The 12,867-nt window shown below is 30.8% G+C and overlaps 1 protein-coding gene across 1 annotated transcript in view; it reads left to right on the forward strand.

Moving 5' to 3' along the window:
* Nucleotides 1-4,347, forward strand: part of LOC105173436 (protein ECERIFERUM 1-like) — a 5,014-nt gene extending 667 nt beyond the window's left edge. The window contains exons 3-10 of the mRNA XM_011095164.2: nucleotides 81-314; nucleotides 406-625; nucleotides 1,519-1,894; nucleotides 1,976-2,083; nucleotides 2,426-2,626; nucleotides 2,966-3,064; nucleotides 3,141-3,314; nucleotides 4,048-4,347. Of these exons, the coding sequence (XP_011093466.1) occupies nucleotides 81-314; nucleotides 406-625; nucleotides 1,519-1,894; nucleotides 1,976-2,083; nucleotides 2,426-2,626; nucleotides 2,966-3,064; nucleotides 3,141-3,314; nucleotides 4,048-4,215 (1,580 nt within the window). The 3' untranslated portion in view covers nucleotides 4,216-4,347. The remainder of the gene's footprint in view (nucleotides 1-80; nucleotides 315-405; nucleotides 626-1,518; nucleotides 1,895-1,975; nucleotides 2,084-2,425; nucleotides 2,627-2,965; nucleotides 3,065-3,140; nucleotides 3,315-4,047) is intronic.

Here is a 12,867-nt window from a genome sequence, read left to right on the forward strand (position 1 = left end):
ATACTTATGATCAAAACACAAGAATATGACATTATGGGAAATTTAAATATAATTCTAAACAAGCGTCGAAATAACTTGCAGGGACGACCAAATTATATTAAATGGGATTTTGTTCTACCTGGGATCCAGACACATGCAGGCAGCTCATCGTCTGCCCTGGTGGAGGGCCGACGGGGTGATCTGGACATTTTTATTCCATGCTGGCCCAGTGGAGTTCATATACTACTGGTTTCATAGGGCGTTGCACCATCACTTCCTTTACTCCCGCTATCACTCGCACCACCACTCCTCCATCGTCACTGAGCCCATTACTTGTAAGAAGACAAAGGGTCGACTTATATACTTATAATATGATGTTGTGGGTATATATATAACTTATGACCTATTAATCTCCATTTGGTGCAGCTGTGATTCATCCATTTGCTGAGCATATTGCGTACTACCTCATCTTCTCACTCCCACTGCTGTTCACTCTGTTGATGGGGAATGCTTCCATCCTCTCAATTGCTAGTTATCTCACTTTCGTTGATTTCATGAACAACATGGGCCACTGCAACTTTGAGCTCATCCCCAAACGCCTCTTCTCCTTATTCCCACCCCTCAAGTACCTCATCTACACACCTTCGTAAGTATCCATCTTCGTCTATATTAAATATAATTTCACTTTTTGAGGATTAGTTCTTTACGAGTTTATTTTGATAATTTTGTCATGTAATTTTATAAAATTCATACATTGAGGATAAAAATGACTCCTGTTTGCTAAAATGGCCGGAAAACTACACCTAACTAACCTCATCACGTGCATGTCCCGTGCACTTTTCTTGTTATATTTATCTTTAATGTGTGACATTTAAAATTAGAAGATAAAATTATCAAAATAAATTTATATACGGCTAAAATTGTTATATACCTCCCTATACTTACAAAACTAAAATTGCAATTTTCCCTAGTTCTAAATTCTATTTATTTCAAGAAAATTCATACTGCAGTTATTTTTATTGGTTACTGGATCTTTTATTACAAAATTGAATTGGATGTTGTGTGTATGTATAGACACCACGTTCATAAAGCATTTCATTTGTCATGTGAAAAGCCGAAAAAATAATATATTGCATCTTTTATTTCATTCAAACATATATTACATCACATGAATAAAAAATTTTCTTAAATAAAATAATTTGGTGTAATTTTTGTTAGGATAACATGTGAATTTTTATTAGTTTATGCAAACAAAAGTAAAATCTTACTATTTTTATTATAAATCCTCTTATGCCTACACAACTCTTTAAACAAACATTCTTTTCTTCTCTCCATTCAACACTAACAGTACTATCACTTATGCAGCAATGAATATATTTACTCCTGGAAAAATTTGTAGCTACAGACTAACTCTACTACATTATATGACTAGTGCGGTAAAGATATGTAACTGACATACAATTTGAGAAGAGTATACAGTTTAAAAAGAATGTTCAACTATATAATTTAATTCAACTGACGGTATTTTTGGTGATGCAGGTACCACTCACTGCATCACACCCAATTCCGGACCAATTACTCACTATTCATGCCGTTCTACGACTATGTCTATGGTACCATAGACAAATCTTCCGATTCATTATACGAAAAATCACTTCTCAGAAAGGCGGAAGCACCTGATGTTGTTCATTTGACTCACCTGACAACACCAGAATCTATATATCATCTCCGTCTAGGGTTCCCATACTTGGCCTCCGAACCTCAAAAATCTAAGTGGTACTTGTGGTTAATGTGGCCGGTCACGCTCTGGTCGATGATTGTCACTTGGATCTATGGCCGAGCGTTTATTATTGAGAGAAACGTCTTCAAACATCTAAAACTGCAGACATGGGCTATTCCAAAATATAGCATTCAAGTAAAGATCACACAGATGTTGTCACTTTATTGCAACACAATAAGTTTCAAGTTTTCTAACATTAGCTTCATGCACTTGCAGTACCAAATACAATCGCAGAGAAAATCAATAAATAATATGATTGAGGACAGTATACTAGAAGCCGAGAAAAAGGGCGTCAAAGTCTTGACCCTGGGCCTGCTGAATCTGGCAAGTAACAGCTCTAAATAGACAAGAAATATAGAACATTTTACTAACGTTAATTACCATAGCTAAAAGTGAAAAATGCCTTTATAATGACGACTTAGCCATTGTTTCGACAAACAACGCATGAACATTAGTCAAATTGGAAACCAAGACCAAGAACCATGCCAAATTCTGATCAAGTTTGTGAAACTTAATGTTTCACATTGATTTATTTAGTCGTGATTGATAATATTGATTACATTTAACTGTAATGTAGGAAAAGATGTTTTTTTTTCTTGTAGTGGCTCTACAGCCAGACATTTTGCAGCACAAGGATAGAGCAGTTATTTAGTACATATGATGCAGGATGCAGGGCTTAACGAAAATGGTGAGTTGTTCTTGAGAAAGCATCCCGAGCTCAAACTGAAGCTGGTAGATGGGAGTAGCTTAGCGGTTGCCGTTGTGCTCAACAGCGTTCCGAAAGGAACAAAGCAAGTTCTCCTTCGAGGCAAATTATCAAAGGTTTCTAGCTCTATTGCCCTTGCCTTATGCAAACGAGGAATTCAGGTACGTTAGCAATTATTCTAACATCGCGGCAACACTTTACGACATTTTAGATTAGAGGGTGTTTGGCGACGATTATTTATAATATCTTAGCTCGTACATCTTATACTATTTCTAGATCAAAATTAAACAGATTTTTTTCAAAATTTCAAACATAAATCGGGGACCCTGTACTTACTTTTTCTTTTACATCTTATTTTGGAGAAGGTTGAACTGGGGAAAACCTAGTGTTACTGGGAATACCTGATTTCTTGCATGCATCGATTATAGTAAAGTTTGACGGGATTCATAGCTTTTGTCTGCACCAATTTTGCCTTTACGTGCTCTCTGTAATCTCAAAAGGTTTATACAACGTCTGGAGATGAGTATGAGAAACTTAAAGCGAAGCTTGGCAATGAGGCTGGAAACAGTTTGGTCCTCTCTAAGCACAATTCTCCAAAGGTTCGCTTCCAAACATCTTGAAAATATCGACTAATTGATAGTGGAAGTATGCTAATACGAAATGCTACTCTTGCAGATATGGTTAGTAGGAGATGATCTAAGTGAAGTCGAACAACTTAAGGCATCAAAAGGAACGATATTCATACCGTTCTCCCATTTTCCTCCAAAGAAAACGCGCAATGACTGCGTCTACCTCAGCACACCAGCAATGTTGGCTCCAAAGCATCTTGAAAACGTCGACTCTTGTGAGGTTAGGGATAAAATTTTGTTTGATTTAGTAAAACGAACGCCACGGAAAATAGTAAAACAACTTAAGTTGGACATAAGTTGTAGAGAAAGTAGTAAGTTTAGTGTTTAAAAATAGGGAAAAGTATTATTTTAATCCGTTAAATATGTCTAATTTTAATTTTAGTTCAATAACTATGTCTATTTTTTGTTTATGTCCAGTAACTTACGAAATTACTTACTTTTAGTCTTCTGTCATATTTTTGGACAATTTTACCCCTATGAGTGCATATGAACTAAAACTGCCTTTCAAAAGTTGCATAGAGGTGAAATTGTCCGAAAATCTGCCAGAGTACTAAAAGTAAACAATTTCGTAAGTTATTGAACCTAAACAAATATGTGCGTAGTTATCGGACTAAAATTAAAATTAGGCATATTTAGCGGCCTAAAATGATACTTTTCCCTTAAAAATAAGAATGAAAAGTAGAAAATGTTTAAAGTATTTGAGTATATGAGAAAACAACTTTAATATTTATAATTTTACTAATAAGGTGCAGAAATTAGTAGGAAACTGTTAAACCTTTTGGATTAAATCGTCAGATTCTGTAAATAAGAAAATACTCTTTTCAATTTTTATCCCTTATCATTCAACATCCAGATGCTTTTCTTTTAATTTACTTGCAAACACCATTCTTCTCGATCGTAGCCTTTCTCTAATACCTATTGGAGATCTCAAAGTTTCTTTTCCTTTACGACAGAATTGGCTGCCAAGAAGAGTGATCAGCGCATGGCGCATAGCTGGAATACTGCATGCTTTGGAAGAATGGAATGTGCACGAGTGTGGAAACATGATGTTCGATATTGAAAGGATCTGGCAAGCCAGCCTTGCGCATGGCTTCCGTCCCCTGACCAACGTGCCAAACTAGGTTGCGTTTTTCAAAGCAAAGTTCGCATATTTAGGAGAGTACACACCACTTTAATCTTGCATTCGAGAATAAAACTTACATTATATTTGGATTAATATTTTGAATGTTTTTATTTTGATGTTTTGGAGATAAAGAGAGAAAAATAGAGATTAAGTAAGTATGTGTTTTGAGATAAATGATATGTTTGGATTTGTGTTTTGATATAATATAAAATAGTGTAAAATAAGTGGTGTAGGTTTGATATTGGGATATGGGAGACAGGAGTTACTGTTTATTGTCAAATCATGTCTTTGAATATATATATTTAGTAATATATATGTGTATGTATATAGTATTTTGTTTATTAGTGAAATATAATATATATATTTATGTTATGTAATTTTTTTTTTATTGAGGAATTTCTTTTTATATTTTAAATAATAATTATAATTTTAATGCATAATTAAATACATTGTAGTATTGTCTCCAAAATAATTTGTTAGACTTTATCTTTGGAATGAAAAAATATAATATATAAAATTTAAATAAAAAATTTAGAATTAAGTATGTATTATTGGTATATTGTCCTCAAATTTTAAATTTCTCAAATACTTCAGTGAAATAGGAAAAATTATAAGTAAAAAAGATTTAAATGGTCTAAGTTGAAAAAATTTGTAATCAAGAGTTAAATGCACTATATAATATGTTGAAAATACATTCATTAGAATTTTATATGTGAACTGATAAATTTTAATAGATAATTGAAGTAATAAAAATATGGATTAGGTATATAATCCTGATATATTGTCAGTAGTGTATGCAACTGGTACAGTATTCCGTTGGGTAGAAAAGTTTTACATATTTTAATTAAGTAGCATTGATATTAAATATCTTTAATATCAATGATTTCATAAGTTAATAATTATTTTTTAGTGGTAATTATTAATTACATTTCACAAATATTATATATTAAATAATATATAACACATATAATAAGAAGAAGAAAGAAGAAAAAAAAGAAAGAGAAGAAGGTTGCGACAAGATGTAAGAAGAGAGAGAAAAGAAAGAAGAGAGAGAAAAGAATAAAAAAAATATTTAAAATTAAAATTGCACACCTAGTGCAGGTGTGCAAATTACAAAATCAAACATAGGGTTAGTATTTTGGCCTATGCTTCAATAATCTAAGCTCTCTTGGGAATTTGGAAGAAGATTTTGAGAAGAAAAAGTTATTGATATATTGGAGAGATTTTGTACCACAAATATTTTTTATTCACTCATTCATTGCCTCAGCTTCAAGGTTACAAACCTTTATATCACAGAGCAAACATTAAATTAACATATTCCTATGGATAAATATTTTACTAACACTTTCCTATGGATAAAATTTTTAACTTGTTAACTTTGAGAAGTCATTTACATGAATAATACTTTGGAAATCGCAAATTACAATTTTCAACACCCCATCTTAATTCGTAATTCCGATCCTATTTCAAAATTGCTCAATTTTTTTTTAATTAACTTAGAGCTTCAGTGAAACCATTAGATAACTGTTCATTTGTACTGATGAACTCCAAGTAAATTTTCAAATTACTTACACAGTTCTTTATGAAATAATAACGAAGTTCAATGTGCTTCGACCTTGCATGGAAAATACGATTCTTCGTCATTGCAATAGTAGACATATTGTCAGGCAAGATTTTTGTGGGAGCTTCCTGTTGTTGCTCCACATCACGTAAAATCATTCTTAACCAAATTGCTTCACAAGTTGCATCGATCGCGGCAATATATTCTGCTTCGACTGATGAGATTGCTATTGATTTTTGTTTTTTTTATGCCCACGAAATTATTTTTATTCCTAAGCAAAACACGTAGCCCAACGTACTTTTTTTATCATCTAAGAATCCAGCCCAATCACTATCTATATATCCAATAAACTAATTTCTTTCTCTTTGACATATCTAATGCCAAGTTTCCTTGTACCTTTGAAAGTAGCGCAAAATTCTCTTAGCAGTTGCAAAGTGCAATTTGCTTGGTTCGTTCATGAATCTTGATATTAGGCTAACTGGGCATACAATATCGGACCTTGTGTTAGTCAATTAGATCAGAGAACTTACAAGACTTTGATAAATTTTCAGATCAACTTTAGATGCACCGTTATTTAACTGCAACTTCACATTGATTGCAAGTGGAGTCAAGATTGGTTTGCAGTTATCATTTGAAAAAAATTTTAACACACCTTCAAGATATTTTTCTTGAGAGATAAAAATTTGTCCTTTTGACTAATGGACTTGAATTTCAAGAAATATTTCATCAATTCTAAGTCAATCATTTCGAATTCCCTCATCATTGCCTTTTTGAAATCTTGCACCATGATTGGATTTGTCCCAGCATAAATCAAGTCATCGACGTAAAGACAAACAATAAGAAAACTTTTGTACCTTTTTTTGCATACAACGACGGCTCATTTTGACTTCTTTCGAATCTATTAGATTGAGAATATCCACCAATCTTGTTGTTCCAAGCTCAAGGTGCTTGTTCGAACCCGTATAATGTTTTTCTGAGACGATAGACTTTTTCTTCTTTCCTTTGAACAATATAGTCTGTGGGTTGCCCACGTACACTTCTTCTTCTAATTCGCCATTGAGAAAAACTAATTTCACATCCAAGATAAACTGGTAATCCAGCTGAACAGATGTAGTAAGAACAATACAGATTGTCTCCAATCTTACCACTGGTGCAAATGTCTTTGTGAAATCAACTCCGGGTAGTTGAGAATATCCTTTCGCAACTAAGCTAGCTTTGCGCTTGTATTTTGTCTTGTAGATCCACTTTACGCCTATCACATTTTTTTTCATCTGAAAGGTTTATAAGATCCCATGTATGATTTTTCTCAATGCTAGCAATCTCTTCATTCATTTCTTTTTGCCAAACTTCCTCCTTTACAACTTCATCAAAATTTTGTGGCTCACTGTCAAAAAATGCAATATCACATGAATCATATATTTCTCTTAAGATCTGAACTTTCCTTACCGGACTCTTCGATTTCGGTTCAATATCATGACTATTTGATGTCCTTAAATCATCGCTCGTACTTGATTGATCATTTCGTTCTGATAAAAACATTGGTGATATCGATTGAGACGGAACAGTCTGATCAACATCCCAATTCCATAATAGCATTTTATCAAAAATAACATCTCGAGAAATTGTAAGTTTTTGTTTTCTCGGGTCAAACAATCGATATCCCTTGGATTGATCACTATATCTAATAAGGATAAGTTTCTTGCCTTTTTCATCAAATTCTTTCCATTGTTGAGATGGAATATGAGAATAAGCAATGCAGCCAAAAACTTCAAAATGATTTACCTAAGGCTTTCTTTGATGCCATGCCTCATATGGTGTCTTATTCGAAACCGACTTTATCAGTGACAAATTCAAAATATATATAGATGTATTTACTGCTTCTACCTAAAAAGATTTTGGGAGCCCCTTGCCTGCCATCATGCTTCGAGCCATTTCCATAATAGTGCGATTTTTCTGCTCTGTGATACCATTTTGTTGTGGGTTGTGTCGTACCGTCAATTGCTTCTGGATTCCTTTCCAATAAATTCTCCTCGATCAGTACGGAGAATTTTTTATCTTTCTTCCAAACTGATTCTCAACTAGTGTCTTGAACACCAAAAATTTAAAATATGCTTCTAATTTTGATTAAAAAATACACCCACATCATCCTAGTGTAATCATCAAAAAAATAAGAGAAAATACCAATAATCATTGAAAAATGGAGTTTGTATTGGTCCACAAATATCATCATGCGCCATCTCAATAAGGACTTTGGCTCTATAGGATATTTTCAAAAATGGTAGGCGATGCATTTTTTCTGAAATGCATCATTCACATGGCCCATCTTGATCTAAAACATTTGAAAGCTCAAATACCATGTTCTTTCTTTTTAACAGACTTACGACTTTATAGCTCAAATGTCCGTATCTCAAATGCCAAATATTATGATCTCCATTAATAGTACTCTTGTAGATTGAAAGGGAAAACTTTGTTCTGACTCATCTTAATTTTTACAACTATATATTTCCTTTGTTTACCATAATGATGCAAATATTATTATCGAACTGTAACTTGTTTAGTTTTGTTCAACAGTTGCCCCACGCTCAATAAATTTTGAGTCAATTCTGGTATGTAAAATACATCTTTGATATATTGATCTAACCTCCTTTTTGTTGGACTGTAATAGCTTCTTTTCCACTGATCTTGAGAGATTTGTTATTTTCAAATTTTACTTCTAATGAATAAAGATTCATCAAGATCTACAAACATATCTTATTTCCAGACATGTGATTGCTGCATCTATTGTCCACATACCAGATATTTACAAATTGTTGAGAATTTAAATATGATTGAAATACCTAGTCTCCTTCTTCCTTTTCGATGAAGTTGGCATCTTTCCCTCACAGTCTTCTTGGTATTAATAATCTCGTTGAGAGTCGCCTGCATTTCTATACTTTTTGCATTTCTCCAACACTTGTTCATGTCGTGGCCATCGACAAATACGGCAATGAAAATTCGAGTCTTGAGTAGAACCTCTCGAGTTAGAAGTGCATTGTCCTCCTTGACCTCGACCACGATAATTTTGGTATCTCCCACGACCTCTTCCATGTGATTGTGCAGACATATTTTTTTTCATACTGCAAATCATTGTCCTATTTTTCCTATTTTTGCGAAAGATTTACTTTTCCTTGAAAAACTTGCTCCAAGTCTTGAGTTGTAAATCTGCTTATCCTTTTTTCATGGGCTTCAAGGAATGAGCTCGTCAAAAGTTAATATTGATAAAATATTAACTTCTTTGATTGCTACAACAATATGCTCAAATTTCACCGATAAGCATCGTCGAACTTTCTGAATGATTTTTTTCTCTTCTAAAGTGTCTCCATAGCCTCTTATTTTATTTACTCGGAGGAAACTCTAGAAAGAAATTTTGAACATTCTCCTAGTCTTTCATGGATAGATTGTCAAAATTTCGGCACAAGTTTTGTAGCTTGATCATGATCACCTTCTCATATCCTCCAAATTGATTTTTCAAAATTTTCCATTCCTCTTTTACAGTCTTGGCACTAGCAATACGCGGAAAAATTGATTGACCCACTCCTTAGTGCATAAAGGACAAGGCTTTTGTATCCCTTATCTTGTTCCCTTAATGCTCTTTTTTTCTGTGGATTTGTGAATTCGGCTACTTTCTCCAAAGTATGAGAAGTAATCCCTCGATCTTCAACAATGTCCCAAAGTTCATGTGAGGGTAAATTGCATTTTTTATCTCATAAATAGACCTATTTTTAATTTTGGTCTCATACTGTAGATGATTTGGACATTACATCCCATATATGTATTTTTTTTTTTTAATTTCAGGACACAAGAGGGGTAACCATTAAGTTGCTAAAGGCAGATGATTTTCATTAAGTGGGTGCAAATTTGGAGGAAAATTGTATCGATAAATGAAAATTTGGTGGAAAAGATTTATTTCTTCTTCTTCCTCATATAAATAGCTTATTGTTTCTTCTCTCTTCCATTTAGTAAGAAAAAAGTGTAAACACATATAGGAAGTTTTCTGGGTGTTCGAAAAAAAAAAGAGTATGATTCTTTTGTCACGCATGGTCGGTCCATGATTTTGTACTACAAATCTTTTTCATTCATTCATCCATTGCCTCAACTTCAAGATTACAAACCTTTATATAGGAGAGCAAACATTCAATTAATTAGTAACATGTTCCTATGGATATTATTTGACTAGCACTTTCCTACGGATAAAATATCAATTTTCTATGGATAATTTATTTTACTGGTTAACCTTAAGGAGTCATATACATGCATAATACTTTGGAAATTGCAAATTACACTTTCCGACAAGTTCTTGCTTCATAATTGACTGCTATATATAGTCATTTTGTATATATATTATTATGTTTTTTCTTCAATATATATAAGTTCTTGCTTCAAATATTTTGTAAAAATTATAATTTTAGTTTTGTATGAATTCATTTCGATAGCCCATAATTTTGAAAATTTTGCATATTAAAGAATGACCAAAAATTACTAAAATGCCCCAAAAAATTTGCCGGCGGTTTTAGCAAATTATGATGATTTTTGTGCTCAATGTACAAATTTTTCGCAAGACTAAAATTGCCACCTCCACGTAATAATTTTTCAAAACAAATTTTTCACAAGACTAAAATAGGCCCATACTCTCACACATTAGAGGGGAATTTTCTTTCTCTTTACTCTCTTTATTTCATCAAATAGTTCATATCTCATTTATCTAAGTTAATGAAAGGAAAAATTATTATCACCCCACAGAGTTTTCCAAGTATGAAAAATAGGATTCATTATTCTTATTTTATTGAGAATTTTCATTTTTACCCACATCACCTTCAATAAATCTAAGTGCTTGCTTCAAATAATTTTGAAAAAACTATAATTTTTTTATTTTTGTGTGAATCCATTTTAATATCCTGTAATTTTAAAATTTTATACGTTAAGAACAAACATAACTGAAATTTATGAAAATAGCTAAAACGGTGCACGTGACCAGCTCAATAGTAGTCTTCTTGAATAAAAATAATTATATTAATTAAACATCGATATTTTTAATATTTTGAAGGACCAAAATACCCTCACGACTTTGTTAATATTCACCTTTACCCTTTATATAGCATATATGTATTTTTTTATTTTTTTGCCTCAAGTAAAAATATTTGTTATATGAATTTAAATTCCAACAGTTTGAATTTTTTCCTGTCATTATTATATTATAAGAAAATTATTATGCCAAACACTTTAATATTTTATAATTTTAATATTTTATTTATCCAAAAACTTAAAAAAAAATTAAAATAAAATTTTAATTACACTTTAAAAAATTATTTTTAAAATAAAATTTTAACACTTTTAATTACATCTCATAACACGTAACAATATAAAATTAACATGAAAGTCTAGTGGATCAATTCAAATTAATTTTATATTTGTAATAAATTATAGTTTTTTTAGACTTATGGATCCAATCCATTTTTTTTTTTTTTTGACCTCAATCCACTTGAACAAAAGGGAAATTTTAATTTGGATTTAATTTGCTCATTATCAAACCAATTAAATCATATTGTAGCTGCAATATACTTTCGTTTAAATATATAAATTGAATAAATTAAATATGTGTTTCGAGTGTAAATATAATTTCTTATGTCGTTTGGTCTCACTTTCAGTAATCACTTTTTATAATTAAATTACATAAAAATACTGCATTTTGATCAAAACTTGTAATTTGTAACTTTTAATTTAATCATAATTATTGTGCATCTAATTACTATTATGTACGTTAAATAATTTTTCAATTCTTTCTAACATTAAGAATGAAATTAGTGTTGAAATTTAACTACAACACATAGTTATATAAGTTAAGGTTAATTACACTTAGATTTCTTATCAAAATGCTAAATTATGCTTTTCGAAAAAAGTTCTCAAATTACACTTATACTCCCTCCGAAAATTTTTAATTTACACCTGATTCCCTTCTATTAAGATTTGAACTAGGGGTAGCAGATGAGCGAGCCGGCTCGATTTTGAGCTCGAGCTCGAGCTCAGTCGTGGTTGTTCACCAACTCGTAAGCTGGCTCGTGAGCTGGTGAATATTTTTTTTATTTTTTTATATATATTTTTATTTTTAAATTTTTTATATATTTAATTTTATATTTAATATTTGATCAATTTTATACTCAAAATTGACCATATATTATAATTATTAATCAATATCATACATTTTATTTTGGATAATAATAAATTATGGTACTTTTATTTATACATTTAATCTTTATACAAAATAAATTTAATCAACAACTTAGTAAATTATAATATTTTTTATAATTAAAATTATTATTTAATATTACATATATAAACTATGTTATATTTTAATATATATTTGTATTACGTTATATTTTTTAAAATTGACAAGTAATTCACTTATGATTTTTTGTTATTTATAAATTTATGTCAAAATTTAATAATTCTTATCAATTAATCTAAAACTAATAATAATAATAATAATGATGATGATGATGATGATGATGGTTGAACAATTCTAATTATTATTTTATTATATATATAATCAGATTGAAAAGTTTAATCAATACTTGCGATATCTTAAAATTCGGACACACGATTCATACGAAATTTAAATATATACAAGACTGTGTCCATTAGATCATATCAGACGGTATGATTTAAAATCTCATGGCCTGATTCAACGATACACCGTCTTGAATGATTACTTTTATGTTTTGAGTACGATATCTCGACATCCGTATATCCAATAAGTCTAAAACTTTATCAAATGTATTTTTCTGTAAGTTTGATCATATCTAACGGTTTGATCTGAATTTTGATAGCCCAACTAACCCATGTTGTTCAACAATGTAATATGATAGTTACATCAATTTTGTACTAACATTTATAGATATATAAATTTTGTATATTGTGAACATATATTAATTTCAACTATATCTATGTAAAAATATAATGATTCGATCTCATGATTTATAATAATAATAATAATAATAATAGTAGTAGTAGTAATAATAATAATAATAATAATAATAATATAATGATAATAAT

This window comes from Sesamum indicum, linkage group LG11 (assembly GCF_000512975.1).
Source record: "Sesamum indicum cultivar Zhongzhi No. 13 linkage group LG11, S_indicum_v1.0, whole genome shotgun sequence".
NCBI lineage: Eukaryota > Viridiplantae > Streptophyta > Magnoliopsida > Lamiales > Pedaliaceae > Sesamum > Sesamum indicum.